General features: G+C 37.7%; 2 protein-coding genes across 4 annotated transcripts; one reads left to right on the forward strand and one right to left on the reverse strand.

The window, feature by feature from the left end:
• Positions 1-1,434: 1,434 nt before the first annotated feature.
• hig (hikaru genki) lies at positions 1,435-20,505 on the reverse strand. Of its 3 annotated transcripts, XM_068292170.1 has the most exons (9): positions 19,945-20,505; positions 7,848-8,933; positions 5,525-5,746; positions 5,129-5,226; positions 4,637-4,711; positions 3,944-4,280; positions 3,392-3,880; positions 2,809-2,991; positions 1,435-2,516 (listed from the first exon to the last, which is right to left on the reverse strand). In XM_068292170.1, the coding sequence occupies exons 1-9, from the start codon at positions 20,084-20,086 to the stop codon at positions 2,293-2,295; spliced, it is 2,856 nt and encodes a 951-aa protein (XP_068148271.1). In that variant the 5' UTR covers positions 20,087-20,505; the 3' UTR covers positions 1,435-2,292. The 3 variants fall into 3 exon arrangements, with proteins under 3 accessions (XP_068148271.1, XP_068148272.1, XP_068148273.1); XM_068292171.1 differs by lacking the exon at positions 4,637-4,711; XM_068292172.1 differs by lacking the exon at positions 4,637-4,711 and having other exon boundaries at positions 2,379-2,991.
• Positions 11,683-15,891, forward strand: LOC137577708 (uncharacterized). The gene is made up of 16 exons (XM_068291239.1): positions 11,683-11,891; positions 11,950-12,150; positions 12,210-12,291; positions 12,356-12,456; positions 12,523-12,793; positions 12,854-13,074; positions 13,129-13,443; positions 13,503-13,659; positions 13,834-14,078; positions 14,137-14,337; positions 14,399-14,480; positions 14,543-14,643; positions 14,708-14,978; positions 15,037-15,257; positions 15,317-15,631; positions 15,700-15,891. The coding sequence occupies exons 1-16, from the start codon at positions 11,687-11,689 to the stop codon at positions 15,858-15,860; spliced, it is 3,150 nt and encodes a 1,049-aa protein (XP_068147340.1). The 5' UTR covers positions 11,683-11,686; the 3' UTR covers positions 15,861-15,891.
• Positions 20,506-23,654: the final 3,149 nt, after the last annotated feature.

The following is a 23,654-nucleotide window of genomic DNA, read 5'->3' on the forward strand; positions in this document are numbered from 1 at the left end:
GTGAATTGCAGACATAGGCGTAGCTCATATCTTGTGGCTTAGAGGGACTTAAAAATGGAATCAAGGAATGCTTTGATTACTAAATATTAAAATGCTATCTAGCTTATGATTTTTGACAAGTTTCAAAGAGTTTCCTAAAGTTGTTACACAAGTTTCTAATAGTATTTACTAATTCTTACCAATTTTTTTATATATAAGGTTTTGGATTGGATTTGGTATTGCTAGAAACTAGTGTTTAAATACATTGAAATCTATGTATATATGTTTAAAACAAGACACACAACATAGGACATAAACAGAAAACCTTGTTTGTTATATGGTGACCCTTTTTGAATCCAGAAAGTTATATATTTATATTTTTGACTTTTAATTTATTAACCTCGTTGGAGGAGGAGACGTCATAGCTTATCTTGTATATATAAAGAATCTTTTGTTCGCAACTTTTCCCATTGTTCATTCTCATTAACATATTGATGAAAACTTGTAACTCGTATAATTTCTAATTCATAAGTATAACTCTCTTAAATTATGTATATAGAAACGACTTCTTTCTAGAAATCGATTAAGGGAAGCTAAGGACATATATAGTATTTATATTAATTTTTACAAGTTTGTGCAATATTTCCATTAAATTTATCCATTTAGGACCATCAATTAGTTGAAAAGTATTTTGAATGAATAAACATAAAACTAACAAACAATTTTCCAACTTAAAACTGAATTGTAAATAATTTTCATCAATTGATTTATCAAATTATTTACTTAAATGGTTTAATTTAAAAGGCGACTGAAAAGCAAACCAAATTTGGGATAACAAAGTTTTAAATTCCACCTAATTAATTAAACCTTTAAACTTACCTCTTTGTTTGATTGATTTATAATTTAATAATTATTAAAAATTGATATAAGATATATAAGCCTAATGCAGCTGAGGCCATAAGCCTCAAGAAGATAAATGTCAATATCCAGAGAGTTCTTTTCATTCACTAACCTAAAGTTGTGGCGTAGACCCCTTTAGGTTATAGCTGCACCCCTGGGCGTATGAGCATTGGATGCCCCCTCCACCCACCCCTCTCCTTTACTCTCATTCTCTGTACATTTTTGCATTTCACTCCCATTCATTCAGTGACTTTTGCCCCGTTGCCACGTTGCCATCAGCATTAGCAACTGGTTGACTTTATATACCATGAAAGAGCAAGAGAGAGAGAGAGATAAAAAGAGAGTGGGAGTGGGAGAAATCCGCTATGCCACATGCCACATTTGGTAGGTTGGCATAATGAAATATGCAGCATTTCCTTGGCATACATTTTGCACAGCACTTTTCACCAATTTAAGTTCAAAAACACACAGAGAGAGAGTAGAAAACCATTTGAAATTAGATTTAACACAATACACACAGACACACACACACACAAGTCAGAACAAATATACAAATGCATTGGCATATATATTGTGTATATATATTTGAGTTTTATTTAAAATTTCATCTCATTTCTTCTTTACACACACAAATTTGCTGTCACATTACATTAGGTTCTCTTATAATTCGTACAATCAAAAAGGATATGACTTTCATTTCATTTCAATTTGCCATCCTAACTAACTAAAACCAACTCATTCACCAACATCGTCTCCTCGTAAACATCTTTTGAAACTAATTTCTCATATATTTTGTATATATATATATATATTTGTTGTTGGTTAAGTTTTTTGTTTTTTTTTTTTTACATTTATGCAACTGTGTAACCTGTAATTAGCTTTTGGTTGAGTATAATTTATAGTTTATAGAGTAAGTTAGTTAGTTAGTACAATAGTTTAGATAGAGATCCGTTAAATGTATAGTATACACATTATATATATTGTATATATGTATATAAAAAAAAAAAAAAAAAGATTTTAAGCGAAAAAATGGAAATAGAAGGTGATAAAGTAGTTTAACAATTTGAATTTCTTTTCGTTTTGGTTTTAATATAATACATTACATTTTTTCTTTCAAAATGTTTAACAATTTATTTATTATTATAATTTATTTATTTTTTTTTTTTTTTTGTGGGCCGCAAATGAAATGAAATAAATGTTAAATTCTTTGGAAATTTTGATACCTCTCACTACGTTTTCTTTTGGTTTCTTATTTTTTGGTTGCTTCAGTTTTGTTTTAATCTAAATATCACTCGGTTTTCTAAAAAATGTTGTGTGGTGTGTGTGTGTGTGTTTTTGTATGTCTGTATTCGTGTGTGTGGTTTGATTTTTGGATATACTTCAATCTCGGATGAGATTTCAGAATTCGATCTCCTATACTTCCTCATAGCTGCGGCATTTGGGCAATGGATCGGACCATTTACCATCTGGCTGACACTTGGGCCGTTCGAATGGACCCTTTTTCTGATGATCCTCATTGGTCTGCACGAAACCGGGACGACACTGCACACTCAAGTAGTCACCGGCATCGTAATTGAATTTCAGTGGCGCAATTAAACCATTGGGCGGATCACCTGGATACTGGCACTGTGATTTGCCTGAGAGATCGATATGAAGATGTGAAGATGGTCATTTGGGTCACATGGGCATGCATGGGATGATGGTGATGATTCGATTCGATTCAGATTCATATAGTTTGTTGACATTTTTTATTTGCGATTTTTGAGTGTGGTTTATTTTTGTTCGTTAACGTTGATATATCGGCGGAAATACAACACAAGAGTCATTAATTCATTAAGGTCTGAGTGTTAGGGCCCACTTTTTGCAGCGTTAATATATAGTATTTTTTTTCTGTTTTTTGTACAGCTTAACATTGCTGTGTCTACTTACAAAATGGTGGCGAATGCGACCAAAATCCATTCTCCGTGCATATGATGCTCGACTCACCGACCAGAGTGTGGCCGTCATTGCAACTGAAGGTGACCAAAGCGCCAACAGTAAGACGTCGCTGGCTCAAGCTGGTGCCACCAATACGTCCATTAAGCGGTGCCACAGGCATCACACACTGAATGACTGTTGAAAGAAAGTTAAAGAAAATATAGCCGAATGTGGTCAATAAACAGTTTACATACGAAATATATCAACCATTTCCACTTATCACTATAGAATCCTTCTGAAAAGGGTTTCTAAGACGAACACCCATTTATAACTCAAAAAAATTAAGTAAAATCTGCAGCCACACTGTTGAAAAGCTGATCGCTGACGTATGATCTTTAATTCACCCCAATTCACCACAACTCACCACTTTAACGCCCCAATAACTGACAAGAATGGAAAATATAAGCTAAAGTAAAGGTAAACAAACAAAAACAGGTGCAAATTAAAAATCCTTTACCTAATATTTTCCATAAAATAGCTGATCTCAACGTTTTAACTCACCACAAAGTTGACTATTTATTTATTTCGAACTCACCCTTGCAACGTGGAACGGGGCCACTCCAGACGCCCGTCGGCTCACAGTCCAGCTGCGCCGGTCCAGTTAATTTGAAGCCCCATTGGCATTTGAACACCGCTCGCCCCCATGCCGATGTATTTAACTCAATCAAACTGAGATGTGGATCGTCCAGCATCAAACGCGGACATTGGATGGCATGGCATGTTGGCGATGGCGATGACCAATTGCCGGAGGCCAGGCAGGTGGCATTCGACGAGCCATCCAACCGAAAGCCTTCGGGGCAATCATAATAGGCCCGCTGGCCAAGCTTAATGCCCTCAAGGCGTAATTTTAGCGGCGACAGCGGCTCTGGTAGCTGCGGGCAAATCGAAGTGGCCACCACGACAGCAATACTGTTGGTCAAACCACGCGGCGAAGTGCAGGTAAATGTCCCAGAATCATTATTCTCGATGTTCTTGATGCTCAAACGATAGCGCACGGCTTTCTCTTCCAAAGCAGGTGACCAGCCTGCCAATTATAGCACAATGTCACGCAGTGTCAAGTTAATTATCTCGCTAAGACTTCAATTACCTGTGGCATACTGCATATACCAGCTGGTCCAACTCCATTCGGGGGTACCTCTTACCCTCGGATACATGCAATCTAGCAATACGGTACTATGCGGTGGCACAGCCATCACTCCCGACGGTTCAAACGAATGCGAACCATTCAGGACTTTAATCCTTATCGAGGGAGCACTGTCCTCCGAATAGTTGGTCAACACTGTGGTGGGCACACAGCTGGGCATCCGAGGAGCCCATAAGCCGTTCGAGCAAAGTACCCTGGATTCTCCCAGCAGCTTGTAGATGCCCAATTCCGCACATCGTGCCTGAAGGGAATGACCATGCGGCAGATCCCAGCCAACGTTCTGGTTGTATTTTGAGTTTTGAGGTAGAAGGAATGCAGTGCATTTAAGTAGACAAGTGCAAGAATAAACAAAAGGAAGGAAGAAAGATATAGACATTGATATAGATCAGTCGACTCTTCCATCATAGAACTTAAGAAGAGCAAAAAAAAATAGAAGAAAGTCTCCTTGTCTGTAGTTGTGTTTAAGCCTAAGAAAAAGCCATAACCAGGACCCACTATTTGGACCCGCTAAACGCTTCGTTGTGGTTGTGTGTGTGTGAGAGAGTGTTTCTAAGTGCATTGCTAAATTCAAGACGCAAACCAAGACGCATTCTCGGTTCTTGTTGTTGTTGTTGTTGTATTCAGTTTTCCACTCACAATTTCTCTATTTGAGAGTAATGTCGATTTGGATAAACGGGTTTTACGCCAGCCGCGATTTGGTGGTATCGGTGTCTGTAAGGGAGAGAGAGATTGAGTACCAGAAAACAAGATACAGAAGAATTCTTCCAAAGTTCCAAAGCATGCAGTGCGGCTGTGAGATATGAGAATTGGATTTTACGACTAAATATAGATATAAAGAGACAGATATATATAGAGAGAGAGACAGAGATAGAGGCAGGGATAGAGTGACAGAGAAGAGAAATAAGGAGAGACAGAGAGAGTGACCTAGTAGCTCTCACTAATTGTTGATTCAAGCTTTATATTCATCTTGTAGCCCTTTCCCTACAAAACACTCGAAAAACTAACCAAAGTACCTTGGCTTTTTCTTCGAGTGTAAATAATAATGTATGTATGTATATGTATGTGTTGTGCTTGAAATGTGTGTGTGTGTGTGTGTGTGTGAAATGTGCATGTTGTGTTGTTGCTTACCACTGAGATATTCCGATAGCTGAGCAGCAGATGTGATGGTATGCGATTCACATGGCAACTTTTATACAAAGGCTGAAATTTCACATTTCCATTGTCATCTAGGAGAAAGTAGACCAAAAAGAGAGAGAGAGAGAGAGAGAGAGGAAGAGCAATTGGGTGGAAATGGGTGAGAGAGAGAGAGAGCGAGATAGAGAAATGAAACAACATGTTGTTGTTCTTGTGGTTTATTTTGATTCAGTATTAATATGGCAACTAGTTAATGACTTAATTGTAGGTATGTATTCCTTTGTGGTGCATATATCTTGTATTTGTGGTGGTAGTGGTGGTTGTGCTTGTGGTTGGTTGTTTTTGGTGGTTGTTGGTTGTGGTGCTGATGTCGATGTCCCATTCACTTACCCTCTTCATTGGTGGCGCACAATGGACCCACCCACTTGCCCTTGACACAGCGTATTTTACACAAACGTCTATCCCCCATGGGTCCAATTTCACCAGGAAAACGTATCTCTGATACTTCGGTAAATTGTTGCAATATATCCACTTCCTCGTCCTCCTCCTCATCCTCATCGAATTCAGGGTCATCCGGGTGCACCGGTGAATAGCCATCCTCCTCATAGATGCCTATAAGAGTAACACGACGACAGGAAGAGAATCGAAACAGAAAGAAAGGTTGTCGATTGTCATGAAATGGGCCAATGTACAATGCCAAGAAAAGTTAAAGGGGGAGATAGATAGATAGATAGATAGACAGATAGATAGAAAAAGCGGGTAAGCTTTATGTAAATGCAGCGAAATGATAGACACAATTTGAGAATGCGTGTGAGATAGAGGGAGAAAAGAGTGTGAAAAGCGAAACGCCACTTGGGCAAACACATTAAAACCGACTCAAACTTCAACCGCAGCGAATGACGAAAGGCTCAAACAAAAGTGAAAAGAACTACATACATTCCGAAAGAGAGAGCGAGTGACGACTTATGGAATGCCTCAAATCATCCATCAGTTAACCCTCAATACCTCCGACAGATATACCCTTACTTGCTAGCAGTTAATGGGTGCATCAAAAAAGGCACTTCAATGGGAACCCAACTTAAGGTTGTTAGATATGCATTAAAAGCGCCAACAAGGACGACCACTTAACTGGCGGGGCTGGGGTAGACTCGGGCCAGGATACAACTTCATTTCTAAGCGAGAAGTGAAAAGGCAAAGATAACATGAAAGATAATATTATGCCAGGACGACGATGAAGGAAACCACCTCCCTCTCTCCTGGCTAATAGAAAGAAGCAAAAAAAAAAAGAAAAAAACAGAAGAAAAGCATTCACAAAGTAAACAAAAGGCTGCGCTAGCGTACACACACACAGAAAAAAGGAAAAAAAAGAAGAGAAAACAAAAAAGGAAAAAGGGAAAAACCTGAAAGGGCCGCTTCCTCGTGACAAAGGCGGTCAACCAGGTCCAATGTTGGACTCTTTTGGAGGACAGTTAACCAAACCAAAGACCGCCACAAAGAAGATGAAGATGAGGAACACAGCATCATCAATTTTTGTGCTACTCAAATAAAGCACCAGGACGACGACGACGACGACAGGAAAATGAAATGCCAAAAGGCTCTTCACTCTATACTTCTACATCGGAAAAAGGGAAAAGCAGTTGAAGTAGTAGTAGTAATAGGAGAAAGTGTGTGAAAGAGAGAGATAGAGACAATAGATAGGGCGGGAATGAGCGAGGTGGATCTGCTGCGGTGCAGGTGTTAAGCAGATGGCAAATGGTGGCAGGTGGCAAGTGAATGGATGGAACTGAGCTGAGCTGAGCTGTGGCAATGTCAATAATGAGCGACTGCGATTAGCTTTAACGATGTTTATGTTGCATGTTCTGGTATATGTTTTTTTGCTCTGTGTCTGTGTGTCCTTATCAAATTTGAACTTGAAGTTCTTTTGTTTCTTTTTTCGTTGGGGACCCTGGCAAAGGATAATGCGGTCTTAAAATCTGCCATAACAATAGATATACTTGGCTTAATATTTAGCTCTTAAAACTGTTTTTTTATACCTAACAGTTGAGATTTTTAATTAGTTTAAAGTTTTATTGTAGTTTAAGAGAAATAAGTTGGAAGTCTGAACCTAGTTTCCTTTGAAAATTGTAATTCCAATTGAATTTGAGGCCAATTAGCTATAAAGATTCAAATATAGGATCTGGAACTACGTTAATTGATCATTTGATCGACGCCTTGAGTATAATTTTTGACATTTTAATTCCTAGTTTTAATTAAAAGGGATTAGTTTAGCAAGGTAAACAGGATGAGTTCGAAAGAAATTTCATTATTATAGAGGAGAAGGATATCTTTTAGGAAACCTCTCACTGAATTTAATTGCTTAGTTTGTTGAATGTTTTATCAATAAACCGAAATAAGTGATTATTGTAAACTATAATCAAGAAAACTTTCTCATTTGTTACTTTATTGTTCAGAAATATTATGGAAAATTGTTTTTCAATTGCCGTGTGCTGCATTTGCCAGAGCCCTTACTTGCCGCTTCGATGAATGAACCGAAGACTTGGCTATTGTTTTTTTTTTCTCTCCAAATTTGCTTTTGGCCATCCATTCTACATTCTGCACAACACAGACGGACAGACAGACAACGAGACAGCGACAGCGGCGGCAATTCATTATAAGCATTGGGCACTGTGGCATTGCCAGTGTCTGGCCGGCTACGTGTAAGTGCCAAACTTACCCTTATCCTTGCGGCTGGTGGTCTTTGAGCTGGAATCGCCACCGCCTTTCGGACGGCTCAGTGCACCCGTGGTCTTGCCCGACTTGCGCTTTACACGTTGCAGGGCCACTGCTGCACTGCTCGACTGATTATTATACTGCGGATTCTCCTCGTCGTCCTCCTGCAGCAGCAGCAGTCCGGGATCCCCTTTGGCCTGGCTAGAGATGGAGCTGTTGTTGCTGCTGCTGCTGCGACGCCAACGCGCAGTGATGTCACGCTGGTCGAGCTCTGCATCGTGACTGTCACCGCGGCGGCGATGATGTGTCTGATGGTGAGTATTATCTTTCTCCCCTGGCCTCATCTCACCTTCCTTTGCCTTCTTGGGCTTGAGCAGTTTCTTGGTCTTCACCACCTTCTGGCACATTTCCATGGTGGCTCCCTCCTTGGCCATACACTTGGTCATCCTGGCCTTCAGCTTCAATTTGTGGAGCTTGGAACGCAACTCTCGATTCGGTTCGCGGCTCTTTAGTATATCCGCTATATGGACATAGTAGACATCTCCCTCGGCAGCCAATTTACTGCCAGACCAACGATCTGTATCCGGTGAAGCCTCCGCATCATGCAATATGGCATGACGCTTATAACGACTGCCACGACCACGTCCAGTTTGTCCATTCTCATTTTCAATGCGGCGACGACGACCGGAACCGGAACGTCGCTTCTTGCCCTGTTTGCGATTGCTATTGAGACGCTTGTAGGAGCCATCCTCCCCCACGTTTCGTCGGCCACCTTCCTCATCGGTCCCATCATCTGTGTCATCGTCGGCCTCATCATCGGCCACATCGTCATCGGCCACCAGGCTAGCGGAATGCATGCCGCCCTCTCCATCGCCCAAATCAATGGAATAGGGATTCACAATCGCTGCATGATTCTCGCTGGGATGTCGGGCTACACCAATTGAATCGACAAATTCCACATCGGCTGTGGTGAAATCCTCTGGCAGATATACCTGAGTGGTCTCAAATTTCGCATACGGCTGCTCTGTGGTCATTTCCGGTTTGCTGATGGTAAAGCGTACATCCGGTGCACGACAACCAGGCGAAGCATCTACAAACAGAGAGAAAAAGAGAAAGAGAAAAAGTCATCGTCAACAACTTTTAGTTATAAATATTTTATATGTATATGGTAGAATGCCATCTAATTTAATAACTTTCAAGTGCCATCGAAATTGCAAAATTTTTCAATATGCACAACGTCACACACATACACACACGCACACACACATACATTTTCCACACACTCAAACGAAGCAATCCTTTTCTTTCTTCAATTGAATTTTCCTCGTTTTCTCAAAGTTATCGACGAGTCGAAGTTGCATCGCCATCTCCATCGCCCAAGTCCAAAGTGAAGTAAACTAAAGTCAAGTCAACGCCATTGGCAACAATAAAATTCTCCCATTTCTCCCTAAAACTTCTCATTTCCTTTTAAGTGTGTGTGTGTGTGTGTGTGCAATGCATAAAAACTGGGTCAACTGTTGTAAATCTAGCCAAATTGCATTTTGTCCTTTTGTAATTGTTGCCAATTAGCTGGACTGGAGCCATCCAAAGTCCTACGCTTATTCGATTAGAACAATGCAACTGCACCCATATCATAGTTGCAACACAAAAAGCAAAAAAGGATGAAAAGAAATGAGGAGCAGAGTCGATAAAAAAGGAAACTAGGTCAATGCTACTATGAATACATTGCATTTTAAGTAGGCAAAAATGCTTCAAATAATTATCAATATGTCTTTACACATTTTTATATCATTTGTATGTAATTAAGTTCAAAATAATTAATTTAATGGCTCAAAACATAAGCCCATTATAAAGTGAAGGACTGTTTTTTTAGCTAATTTTTATATAATAAAGCGTAATTGCTTTCTGCGTAATCTATTTCTTCCTTTTGAACTATAGAAAATTTTGATATTCGAGTTCTGTTTCCCTACTAGAATATTAAATTCTTTTCGCTTGTCTAGTTTTTTGTACTTATAAATGAATAAGACTATTCTAAGTACCTTATACCTCATACTTTTTGACTGCTTCTACGCAATAGAAAAACAGATTTAACATTAATTTAAGATTTAATATTAATTTGATAATAAAATCAGTTGGACAACTTTGGCCTACAAAAACCAAAGGAAGCAAAACTTTAAGTAGGTCTTAAATAGAGTTTTGCATCAGTGCAGGATTAGTTATTTAGCAGGTTAATCAAAAGCTACGGTCTCCGAGCCTTGAATCCTTCAACCCGACAAACTGAGCAAAGATTTATCGATTTTGATATATTTTCATTCATTGATCTTGTTACATTTAGGTATTAGGATTGCCACAGGCCCCTAATTGGCTTAATCCGGTGCTGATTTGAATTAGCAAGTGAGACATTCATATATTTATACCCTTGCAGAGGGTATTATAAAATTGGTCAGATGTTTGTAACGCACAGAAGGAGACGTTTCCGACCCCATAAAGTATATATATTCTTGATCAGCATGAGAAGCTAAGTCGATATAGCCATGTCCGTCTGTCCGTCGGTGCGTACGCGTTTTACTCAGCCATCTTAAGAGCTATCGGGATGAAATTTTTTTTGGGAGCTTTTTTTTTACCCGGGTGAGATAAAGTATGAAAATCTTTGGGATCGGACTACTATATCATATAGCTCTGGAACAAAAATTTTTGCAAAAATTGGAGTATCCCCATGAAATTTACCAATATAATAGAATTTGATATAAAATCTCAGATCCCAAAATTTGACCCTGATCGGATAAATAGAACACAAGTTACAGTCTATATAAATCGGTTCAATCGCTGCCGGCAGCTCTGCTTGCTGCCTACTACGTCATCATCAAATCAACAGAGCACATGCATACACACACAGACGCAACGCTACATAAACTGTATGTGTATGCGTGCGTTGCTTTGCTTAGGGAATGAGGGAAGAAGAAGAACAAATTGTACATAGTATGAAGAGTAAAATTGTTTTGTTTGTATATTAATGAATTGAGTTGCAGAAAACAAATTTTGAACATGTGAAATTATTATTGTCAAGGACTGCAAGGGTATATAAACTTCGGCATAGCCGAATTTAACTTCTTTGATATTTATAATTTAAAATTGGTACAACCTGCTCGTCAAATCAATTTTAATCTTATGTAAATCATTTTAATCAGCCAAGTCATGCTTACTATAAATTTGGCCATATTGATAAACCAAAAACGTGTTGATAATGCTGACCTACCACACATAGTTCTTATCTCCGTAATCCATTAGAGACTTCCAGCAGAGAGAAGAAGAGAGAGAGAGAGTGAGAGAGAGAGAGAGAATAAAGTACCTAAGCTTTACGCTCAGGCCTTATCATAATGATGATTCGGCAAAAAAGTAATTCTAATGATGAGTTTCATGTTATTCATACTCATCCATTCATTTCTTTAGTTTAACTTTTGTTCAAGTAAGGTCGTCAATATTATACCGCCGATTTTATGGATAAAAACAAGTTTTAAATTTAAATTTTTAGTCTTTACAAAGAGTTAAATGAAATCGTGTGTAAATGTGCGAAATTCTTTAAATTTTAATTCATTTTTAATTTCAAGTTCATCAGCTGTATCTAACATTTGTAATCTATTAAAAAAAAATAGTAATAAATAGTACAAGTTTCTCTTTCTCTCACAGACAGTCGACAAAAACTTGAGTAATCTAATCAATGTTTTTATTAGTTGTTGCCTACTATCTAGCTTTGTACCTTTAAAAAGTATTAAGTATAAGTATATACTATATGTTTTGCTGGCAAATTCTCATTTGGAATTGAAACTTGGTAGAGCAAACATCATGGATTTCTGTTATATATGGCCAATTTTCGCGTTATCAGTTTTACTTCATTGGATATATAGAGTCAGTGACGATTACTATATACTCTCGTTCTTCTCTCGGCGAGTACGTGCCAAGGAGGGCAAATCGTTGGACAGTATAGCCTCCGTAGCCCCAGGATGTACGATATTTGGCAACTGCTTTGATTTATATGGCAAAGACAATGGTAAGCTGAGTCCCCCCTGGGAGTTATACAATCGATAGTAATCGGAGTTCTACTCTAGGTGAAGTTTTCAACTATTTTCGCAATTTGGCGAAGACCATGAAGAGAAGTTATATACAGTATAATGTGGGAGTTCCAGCTTATCAAATTATTGATGCTGAAAATGCAGAGATAATGCTCAACGATCAGAATCTGATAAGCAAGGGATTGATCTATGATTTTTTACATCCAGCTATTAAAACTGGAATATTGACCTCAACTGGTGAGTAAGCAAAAACTTAATCCAAGTAATTTGTATATAAGTTTTTAGTGTCCATATAGGAAAAAAATGGCATATGCGTCGCAAGATGCTAACACCCACATTTCATTTCAATATATTGGAACAATTTCAAGAGATTTTCAAGTGAGTCAACTAAACTTTCCAAAAAGAAAACATTATCTTATCGAATTACTATTTTTTTTTTTAGATCGGAGAGTATAAAATTTGTTCAGCCATTTATTGGACAGGACGAATCGGAGATAACTCTAAGTAAGCTTATACCACGCTTTACCCTAAATAGTGTTTGTGGTGAGTTGTAGTCGGCCTACATACATATACATATATATCTAAAACTAGATTTTTTGCTTTGTTTAGAAACCGCCATGGGTATAAAATTAGATGATATGCCCGGAAAGGGGGATCGTTATCGTGAAAGTTTTGAAATGATTGAGCAATCGTTTATCAAACGTCTGAGTAATCCTTTGTATTGGAATAATTGCTTCTATAATTTATTTGTGGCCAGTAAAAACGAGCCTTTTCTGAAAGTGGTTCATGACTTTTCCAGTGAGATTATAGCCAAAAGACGTATACTCCTTGAGGACATATTGGCGGAGAAACTAAAAACTCAGACGGCAGATGATGATATGTAAGTCAGATATCAATTAACTAATTAATTAATTCTAATTTTAATACCGATTTAATGTAGCTACATTAAAAAGAAGACACGTTTCGCCATGTTGGATACCTTACTTTTGGCTGAGAAAGATGGTCTTATAGATCATTCAGGCATTTGCGAAGAGGTGGACACTTTGATGTTTGAAGGATTTGATACCACTTCAAATGGTCTTATATTTAGTCTGATGAACATGGCCCTCTACCCTGAGATGCAGGACTTGTGCCATGCCGAAATTCAGGAGCATATTGAGGGTAACACATGAGCCATTAAGCCACATTTTTAAATATATATATCCCTTTTTCTAGATGACTTCAGCAACTTGGATATGACACAATTGTCCAAATTAAGATATATTGAATGTTTCATGAAGGAAACTTTGCGTCTATTTCCCCCCGTGCCCATTGTAATTCGTAGAACCACACGCGAAACTGAATTGGCAAATGGTTTAATACTACCCACAAATACTCAAATCGGTGTGCAAGTATTCGATATACATCGCAATCCTAAATATTGGCCTCAACCAGATGAATTTCAACCCGAACGTTTTTCCAAGGAGAACTCAAAGGATAGGCATACTTATGCCTATTTGCCCTTCAGTGCGGGTCAAAGGAACTGCATAGGCAAGTTAATCCGACTAACCTCTAAACTCTCAACTAATTACTATCTTCCTTTGGTGTAGGTCAAAAATATGCCTTCTTGGAAATGAAAACTTTGTTGGTTGTCGTTCTCAAATATTTTAAGGTTTTACCCATAATGGATCCGGAGTCTTTTGGTTTTCATGCTGGCATCACTTTAAGAACCAAAAATAATATTCGAGTTAAGCTAGTGAAAAGAAAGTAGATTTAGAATATTTGTAGAATATACATAGATGAAAAAACTTTCCTCAAAAAGTTTGCCTGGCGAAACAGAATTAATCTTATCAATGTTTTATTCGTTGTTGAGTATTGTGTCCATACATATGTATACTAAATAAGTGATAAGGTCTGTTTTGGTGGGGTCGATTGTACTAGAGAAAAATTTCAGTATCAACGGAAACTTGCTAGAGCGAACATCATGATAATTGCTTTCTTGTGGTTCACTGCATTAGCCGTTCTTATACATTGGTTATATAAACTTAACAATGATTACTTTATACTCTCATTCTGTTCACGACGAGTGCGAGCCAGGCCAGGAAAAACTGTGGAGAGTATAGCCGCCTTACCCCCCGGACGTACGATATTTGGCAATTGTTTGGATTTATATGGCAAAGACGATGGTAAGTTCATAAGAAAAGACCGATAAGTGATCTAAATTTACTGTATTCCTATATCCAGCTGGTGTGTTTAACTATTCGCGTAACTTGGCCAAGACATTGGGAAGAAGCTATATACAATATGGAATGGGTGTGCCCATTTATAATATTATTGATGCCGAAAATGCGGAACTAATACTTAACGATCAGAATTTGATAACCAAGGGATTGGTCTATGAATTTTTACATCCGGCTCTTAAAACTGGACTATTGACCTCAACAAGTATGTAGGCGAAACTTCTTTCTTAAGGACTTTCCAAAAATATATAACTTATCCATTGCAGGTAAAAAATGGCATATGCGTCGCAAGATGTTAACACCAACATTTCATTTCAATATATTGGGACAGTTTCAAGAGATTTTCAAGTAAGTTAACTAAGTTTCTTATGCAAAAAAATCTTATCTTATCAAATTTTGTTTGTCTGCAGATCGGAAAGTATCAAATTTGTGCAACCTTTTATTGGCCAGGAGGAAACAGAGATATCTCTTAGTGAGCTTATTCCACGTTTTACCCTGAATAGTGTTTGTGGTGAGTTGGAAAATTTTAAATATTGAAAATGTATCTATATAAATATATTCTTCTCTATTTTTAGAAACCGCCATGGGCATTAAATTGGATGATATGGCCGAGAAGGGGGACCGTTATCGCGAAAGCTTTAAAATGATTGAAAAATGCTTTATCAGACGTTTGAGTAATCCTCTTTATTGGAATAATCACTTGTATAATCTATTAGCGGCAAGCGATTATGAACCATACTTAAAAGAAGTTCATGACTTCTCCAGTGAGATTATAGCCAAAAGACGTATACTCTTTGAAGACGAACTGGCCGAAAGGAAAAGGACACAAACAGCAGACGATGACATGTGAGCAAAAGTGATTTGAAAAAGTTTCGGTTTCTATAATTTATACTCTCTTTTGCAGTTTTATCAACAAGAAGCAACGTTTCGCCATGTTGGATACCTTACTTTTGGCTGAGAAAGATGGCCTCATAGATCATGCTGGCATCTGTGAAGAGGTGGACACTTTGATGTTTGAAGGATTTGATACCACTTCAATTGGTCTAATATTTGGTCTTATGAACATGGCTCAATACCCCGAGAAGCAGGAACTTTGCTACAAAGAAATTCAAGAGTATATTGAGGGTAGGATTGATCCTTTTCAATTCAATACACAAAATTTTATTGTATATGCTTCTTCTTAGATGACTTTAGCAATCTGGACATTACTCAATTGTCCAAAATGAAATATTTGGAATGCTTTATCAAGGAGAATTTGCGTCTGTATCCCTCGGTGCCGATTATGGGACGTCAGACCACACGCGAAACTGAGTTGGCAAATGGTTTAATTTTACCCCCCTATACTCAAATCACTTTGCATGTCTTCGATATACATCGTAACCCAAAATATTGGCCACAGGCAGATGAATTTCAACCCGAACGTTTTCTCAACGAGAACTCAAATGATCGTCATACCTTTGCCTATTTGCCCTTCAGTGCGGGTCAGCGTAATTGCATAGGTAAGTGAACCATATTTGAATAATTTAACTTTAATTTATTTGTATTATTCTTCTTCCATTGTACATAGGTCAAAAATATGCCATTTTGGAAATGAAAACTTTGCTGGTTGTTGTGCTAAAACACTTTAAAGTATTACCTCTAGTTGATCCGAAAACTTTTGAATTTCACATGGGCATCACTTTAAGAAACAAAAATAATATAACCGTAAAGCTCGTGAAACGAAAGTAAAATTAAAAACAAAGCAAATTTGAAGAAAATATATGTTTGAAAGTTGTAAATAATTTAAAATTACATTTAAAGCAGAAATTTATTGACTGTTTATGGAGCATTTGGGATCAGTTTCATTAGCTGAATCTCCCTTTTTCCTTTTACAGTGTCATTTTTGACATATTTTTTGAATAAATGAGTTCTGGACTCATATTGCTCATATTGTCAAATGAAGAGAAGAAAAGTCTTTCGTTTATATTTAGGACAATATTCCATTGGCTTTAGGTCGGCTTAATACGTAGTGTTAAGATAATAGTATCTTGATGATATTTAAATTTATTGAAATATATAAGGAAAACCTCTTGCAGCATTTAATAATAGAGGCTGATATCAATTGAATCCAGTTTTTTAACTAGTATTTGTACTAGAAATATAAATACTGATAGCTCCAAGAACCCTTTGAAAATTAGTTCAGCATTAGCCCCAAAACCTATGTGAGAATATCAACGAATATGGCAACAAATCAAATAAACAGATACGATCCTGCTGAGTCCGGGATATGTATACAACCGATATGGTTTATAGAAGTTCACGATCCAGACGGAGATCGTCAAGAGAAGCTGACGGAGAAGCTGGGGTAAGCTGGAATCACAATGTCAATTTGCCCTCGTATTCTAGTAGACTTCTTTTGATTAACCTTTCCTCTTTAATTAACCGTAGAATTAAGCTTGGTGTTATTTTAATGCATAATTGGCTAAGGTTAATCTGTCGGTACCATGTAGACGGAGTAGACATTCTATTGCACATCCTCCACATGAGTTTCGGAATAGTAAAATTTATTCCTCTCCTGAATGGCACCAGACTGGGTGGAGGTTTTCAAGACTTCCAGCACCTGCTCCACCACTGCTTTACGCTTGATCGCATCCGTGGTCTTATTATCAAAGTGCGCCACGATCTGGCCCAACGGTTGCGGCTCGATCTTTCCGCGTAGGAACGCTATAATATTGGCTTCGTTCACTAAAATTTCCGCCATTGTAATGAAAGAGACACGAAAACTAAAATTATTTTAAATAATTTTTTTATATACTTCCGTTTTGTATCAGATCATTAAACGAAATGAGACTACAAATAATTCCTGTTCCTGACGTTGACTTTAGCGAAAGCACGATAAGTGACGGCGAGAGCACGAGACGTTCTCGCTTCCACAATAGTGTATACGTAAATAGGATTCTGAATGTTGAATTGTGCATGATAATAATATCAAACAGCAGTTTTTGCAAGCCCTATTTTAAGAAATCAATGGTCGATACTGTTGGTTCTTTACCTATGTAGATCTGAACATGGACACCAGTGAATCCGTCAAAGGTAAAAATGCACTATTTTATATTGATTATGTATGTTACGTACATATAAACAATATCATGAGCATTAAATTCCATATTAATCTGTGTTCTTGGTAAAGAATATTTCAACCTTCTATATATTTTTATATATTTTCTTTATGTTACTACTTTCTCTTATTCTAGACACTCTCAAAGCACTTTAATCATATATTTGCCTAAAGTAAAATGTACCTCTAACTGCTTGAGTTTAGCTCAAATTTGTAGGGTAGATGCGAGAGAGAGAGAGAGCTGCCCTTTGACTAAACCGAATTGGGTCACATTGGGACCCTTTGGCAGCAGCAACTTAATAATTGAACAAATGTATTGAGTAGGTGAGTGAGTGAGTGGACAAATATGATGAGAAACAATTTGAAAGCAACCTTCTCCTATATGGAAATGATGCTTAAGGGTATTTAAGGCCATTCCGCTCGTTATATGTATGTTTCGGTAAGTTGGTTTAGTTTTTGCTCATATCTATATCAGAGGAGGGCAGAGTGGGAGGGAGTAGCCGCTGCTGATAATCGCTGGGAAACTAGTCAGTGGTGGCAACGGTGGCGGCAGCTGAACGTTGGTTTATAAATCATTCATAAAGCGAGAGAAAAAAAATAGGAGAAGCAGTTTCTTCTGGCATATCTGCTTGATATTCCCCATAGTTTGCTTCAGTTTCAACTGCATTTATGCAAAACACGCAGAGCAAAAGGACGACAGACAGACAGACGGACGGTCGGCAGGGGGAGGTGACGACCAAGTCATCTTTATCTTTTAACTTGCACACACACACACCCACACCCACGTACACTAAATATATATATATATGTGTGTGTATGACACTATAGATGGCATAATATCTAAGAGAGAGGTTTTTCTTTTCTTTTTTTTTTTTTTGTCATACGCTTTCCATTTCCATTTCATTTTCATTTTTTGTGCTAGCTGTAACTGCGATTTTGACAGTTTGTTAGTCAGTTATAACATTTGCATGCATAATGCTCACCCCCTCGCCCTCTCTATTCCGCTCTCCGCTGTGTCAATGTGTGCTGACTTTGGCTTTTGTTCTAAGCTCGAAAAACGCATGTGAGACCATTTCGCCTGGGGGTATGCAACATAATCTTTTACTTCTACTTTTGTTCCTTCCCCGCATCATGATCGTCATCATCATCATCAGTAGAGCATGAGCATTTCTGGCTGTAGCTTTAAGATTTATGGTATGTACTCGACAGTTTTTTCTTTTCTTTCTTTTAGTTGCCATTTGTGTTATTGCATATTTCATCAGTAGTTCTCTTCTCAGTATCTGTCTCTCTCTCTCTCTATCTCTCTCTTTTTGTCTCTCTGTCGCATAAGTCAAATTTTATGACAGACTCAGCCAAACTTGGCTGCAATTCTACATTCCGTTTTTGCTCTGCGTTCGGTTTGCCCCATGTAAATTAAATTCCTTTCGCTTCATATGTGTTGAGCAAATATTTGCAGTGCTCCTGGTGGCAACTGCCATTGGCTACCTGCAGCATTCTCCTGCTCCTGAAATTGACTTGGCTTGAAAACTGCGTCATTTTTCAACTCACTCTTTCATCTCTCATACATACATTAAACACGCAAAAAAAAAAAAAAACCGAAAAAAACAAGGGGAAAAAATAAACGCAATTTGCCATTCGGTGAATTTTGCGACGCAATTTATCCATTTCACGATATGGAAATTAATTACTTTATACGCATATCTACCCAACCCCTCCGGATTCGATTCGACTCGAATCGACTGACGACTCCTGGGCAATACAACCCCTAATTCTAGTCTATCACGTTTTTATTACCCGGCTACCTTTTTTTTCCTTTGCTTGTTGTTTGCTTCCTTTTTTCCTTTTCTTTTCTCCTGTTTTGTATTCTTTTGTTTTGATTGGACTTAAGCTTCTTCATTTGATGCCGGAAGCTGAGGTGTTACTTATGACGAAAACTGACTACACTTGCCATTGATGCTGAGCTTTAGAATAACTCGATTTACGGAGCCTAGTGTCTAAATTTTTAGAGTTTTCATCTTAAATATCTTTGTTAACGAACAAACCTCTAAATTATGATAAGGGTTCCCCATCTGGAAACCTTCCAAGAGTCTTTTGCATTAGCTTCTTGTTTTTCAATTCTTCTTGTATTTGTTAAAAATTTGTTGTATATTTTCATAGACTCAAGTGTCAGAAGGGGGAAAGGGGCAGTATTAACTGCATTGTGTCAAAGTAACCAATATAGGTATAAAAGAAGGAGTTGGGTTAGCTTTGAAAACATTTGAATAAGTTTTTTACCCGTTTGAAAACCAAAATATCTTCTTAAAACCCCTCATACCCTCAATTTTCCCTATTCGGTTTCGAACAAATTGATTGCAAGTGCTCAGAAAACTTATTAGGACTTATGACATCCTCAACTTTAATATCAATCCATCAAGAATTATTTCTTGCAAAACTCCTTTGTTCATGCATTCAGCTTATTAAACGCTAATTGCTTAGATTTTTACTTTTATTCAGAGTGTGGCAAATGTGATGCGAAAATAATGATACCCTTAGTCAGGAAATGGGTGAAAATATTTCATTTGTTTTAGCAGTTTATTTGCGTTGGCGCTTTTTCGCTGCTTCCTTTAGGTTTTTCTTCTTCCCCTACAGCTGTGTATGTGTGTTAAGTCGTGTGTTTCTCTGTTTGTGTGTGTGTGTGTGCGTTTATGAACAAGGTCATTTCTAAAAATTACTCACCTGGCTCCGCTGTGGTTGTTGTTGTCTCAACGGTTTCTGTATTGGCATTACTCTTATCCGGCAAAACCAATAGCAATACGGTCAAGGATATTAAAGCCCAAAGGGGCTTATGGCGCATACGTTTTGGCCTGGCCCTAAGCATGGCCAAAAATATATGTATATATATACTCTCGCAATGTACAATCAATCAAATGTCTTGAAATCTTTAAGTATTATATGCATTCGCTTTAAGTGGATAACTTTTTCGTTGCACTTGCCAAACACACACTTACTCACAGACACACACACACACAAAAACACTTTTGAGAAGGCGCAAAAATAGAAAATCCTTTTACACTTGGTGTCAAACAACTGCACTTGATGGTTCCGAGTTTTGTATATATAGGTATATATATATATACTTTGGGTTCTTCTCCTTAAAGTTTCACTTTTGTTTTCACATCACCACAAACACAAAGAGCGAAAGAGAAAGAGACACACGTTTCGTTTTGGTCCTTCTGTGGATTTCTTTTCCAGGTTTCCTTTTTTTCTGGTTCTTTGGGTCTTTATCTCACAACTGTCGACAGGAAAATGCGTTGCTTGGCTTTCGATGGCAACGCTTTTATACTACTCGTTGGATTCTGCGCCATTCGTCCAGTCGTTCATATATCCTTCGTTTAGTTGCAGTTCGTTGATTTAACGAACGAGTCGCACTCTCTCTCTTTCTCTTCCTCGGTCTCTCTCACTCTCTCTCTCTCTCATCACGTGCATTTTGCCGGTAAATTGGTAGTGTGTGCGTTTGTTTTTGTTTTGATTTTCGTTTATGTGTGTTTTGGTTAGTTTTGCAGCTGCTTTCGCTTTTTTCTTTAGCATTGCCGCATTTTAGGCGCCTTAACCGCGTTATCGGCGCGCCGCTGCCTAGTTTGCCCTTGTAACTTAACACGTAGCTTTAGCGTTAAAATGTTGCTTCATCCCAGCCACCCCGAGCCGCCACGTGGCGTTGCCTTGACTCCCAGCTTAAGCTAAGTCAAGTTTTCCGGCTTGCTAACTAAAGCCAAATGATTCAATTATCTCTTAGCTAAAAGTTTTCCATCTACTAATTTAATTGCAATATTTTAAAGCCCTTTTAACTAAACTCAGTTGAATTAATTAGTAAAGCGATAATTTGGGGGTGGTAACACGAAAGATATCTAAAATAGTTTACTTAATTAAAAAGAGTTTACTTGGTAAAGTAAATCCTGGCATTTCTCTAAATTTTTAACTAATCCAACACGAGTTATTCAATCAACTTTTCAGTTGGTGGAATACATTTCTCAAATAGTTAATTGAAATGTCTGCTTATAGCCCTATGTGAAGTTAGTTTACTTAGGCGAAACTCTTACACAAATTTCCAAAAACTATGCTGACTCTGGTATTTATTCGTTTTAATAAGTTGTAATTCCCAATCTGTTATAGCGCTGTCGATATGAGATGCCCATTGTAACTTCTTGGCAAAGTCTGTTTATGATCAAACTTGGTGGTTTTTGAAATGGCTATTCAGACCTTTTTTTTAAAGATTGACCTCGAGCTTAAATGCAGGTGAATGGAAATGTCTTTTTATTTATGTCTTTTATTATGACTTTTACAATCTGTCCACAAATTTCGAAAACTAAAGATACCTTTGACTTACATACATGATGTAATGGTTTTTCTTGGCTTGGTCACCAGAAATTTGATAAATTTCGTTTCAAGGTTCAGTGAAAAGTCTTGCCCAAACCAACGAATCCTTTGTTTAATATTACAAAATGCAAAATTGTGACTCCTATTAAGTATTGTCTCAATCAAATGTCATTAATATGTTGCAAAATCGACTAACAATAAGTCTCGAGGCAAGGACGTTGATGTCCTTATCTACAAAAACGTTTGTGAGTGTGTGTATGCCGGCAAGGACAGTCTTTGTAGGAAAACTGAAAATAGATGGGAAATAGAAACCGAAAACTGTGACATAAGGGGGTAAAATCTAGGGGAAACGTAGTCATAGACATTGTTGCGGTGATTTTAAAGCACTTACATTGCGGTCAGGCTCTGGGTAATGCTGATGTTGCTATTGCTGCTGTTACTGCAGTTGTTGCTGCTGGTTACCAAACGCCCTCTTGGCCACTAATTACGCAAATGAATTCTCTCTCCGGCACAACCGAAGTACCAGCAACAACAACAATCTGATGAGCCTCTCTGTGATAAATGTCAGTCAATGTGGCCACCAACCAACCAAGCAGCCCCACAAAACTGGACAAACAATACTGTCTGGCCTGAAGCTGAAGCTGGAACTGCTGCTGGAGCTTCTTCTCAACTCAATTCAAGTGGAAAACTCAAAATTCAATTGTATGGCATTTCACCCCCCACCCTCCCCATACAACCTCTTCTTGGCTAAATTTCTGTTTATTCAGGCTGAAAATTTTACCTACAGCAACAAAACACGAAATTGCAATTGCAATATCCATTCAATCAAATATTCAGATAAACCACAAAGTCCAAGCTCATTATAAATATATGTACATACATAGGTAGCTAGATACCAATTCGATTTCCGTCTTTTTGGCCACAAAATCCTTGCCTTGTCATGCAATTATAGGAAAGTTTTAATGAAATTTCTCGCTCAGTCATAGAAAATCATTTAACACCATTCACTCACAAAAAAGAAAACAAAAAACAGCTAAAGGAGAACTAAGCTAAGTGAAACTTTGCTCCTAATTATCCCCCACCTATTCAGCTCATGGGTGAGTTAATTGCATTACCAATGATGCGGCGAAAATCATGTCCAAGGACCACACAGACAACTGCCAATTCGAAGTCCAAGGCAAAGTCAAAGCCAAAAACCATTAAGTCATTAAGATGCTCAAATTGTCATTAAATTTGTAAGTTGTATGAAAAAGGAAATGCCAATTGGGATACAAAATCCATAATGAAATTTCCCATAACCGATTAGTTGATTAAATTTAACAAATATTATCATATATAAACAGGAATTTAAATACATTTGGTTAAGGGCAGAACAGAATGATAAAACGGAATACAAAATATATGTAATTTTGTGAATTTTAAGGACCTGTTTATGAGCTCCAAATAAACAGGCAACAAATTTTCTTCTTGGCCCTAATTACTTGGCCATTTTTGAATTGCAAATGGCATTAGAAAGTTTTCGCCCCTCAGCCAGTCACCTAACGAGTTTGCTTAACCCCCGACTCCTCCTTTTTTGGAGTTAAGCAAATTAAATAAAAATACATTAATTGCTCTCTCTCTCTCTCTCTTACTCTCTCTCTTTCATATAACCACAACAACTGTAAATTGAGAACTGTAAAAGTGACACGTCCTGGCAATAAATCTCAATTGATCCCCGCGGTGCTGTTGCAAGAGTTCAATTAAAAGTCTCCTGACGGTATACCTCAAAGTGTGGTCCGGTCGGTGGTTGTTGGTTGGTGGTCAGACGATGTGTCCAGTTCCATTTGGACAACTCCCAGTGCTAGCCAATGCCAGCAAATATGTTAAGTGGCAAATAAGAAAAACAGCAAATAGGATAACAAATTTGCATGCATTGCAAATTGAGCAAGTAAATACTTGGGGACCAACTGAAAGTATATCTATAGAAGCAAGGAAACCGGGAAAGTAATTAGGTTAAAGCTAAATAAATGAAATCTATTTATTCGAAATTTTAAATTTAATGTTATATAAATATTCTGAAATCTTGGAAAAAA

This window comes from Drosophila tropicalis, unplaced genomic scaffold (genome assembly GCF_018151085.1).
Source record: "Drosophila tropicalis isolate 14030-0801.00 unplaced genomic scaffold, ASM1815108v1 contig_593, whole genome shotgun sequence".
NCBI classification, from domain to species: Eukaryota; Metazoa; Arthropoda; class Insecta; order Diptera; family Drosophilidae; genus Drosophila; species Drosophila tropicalis.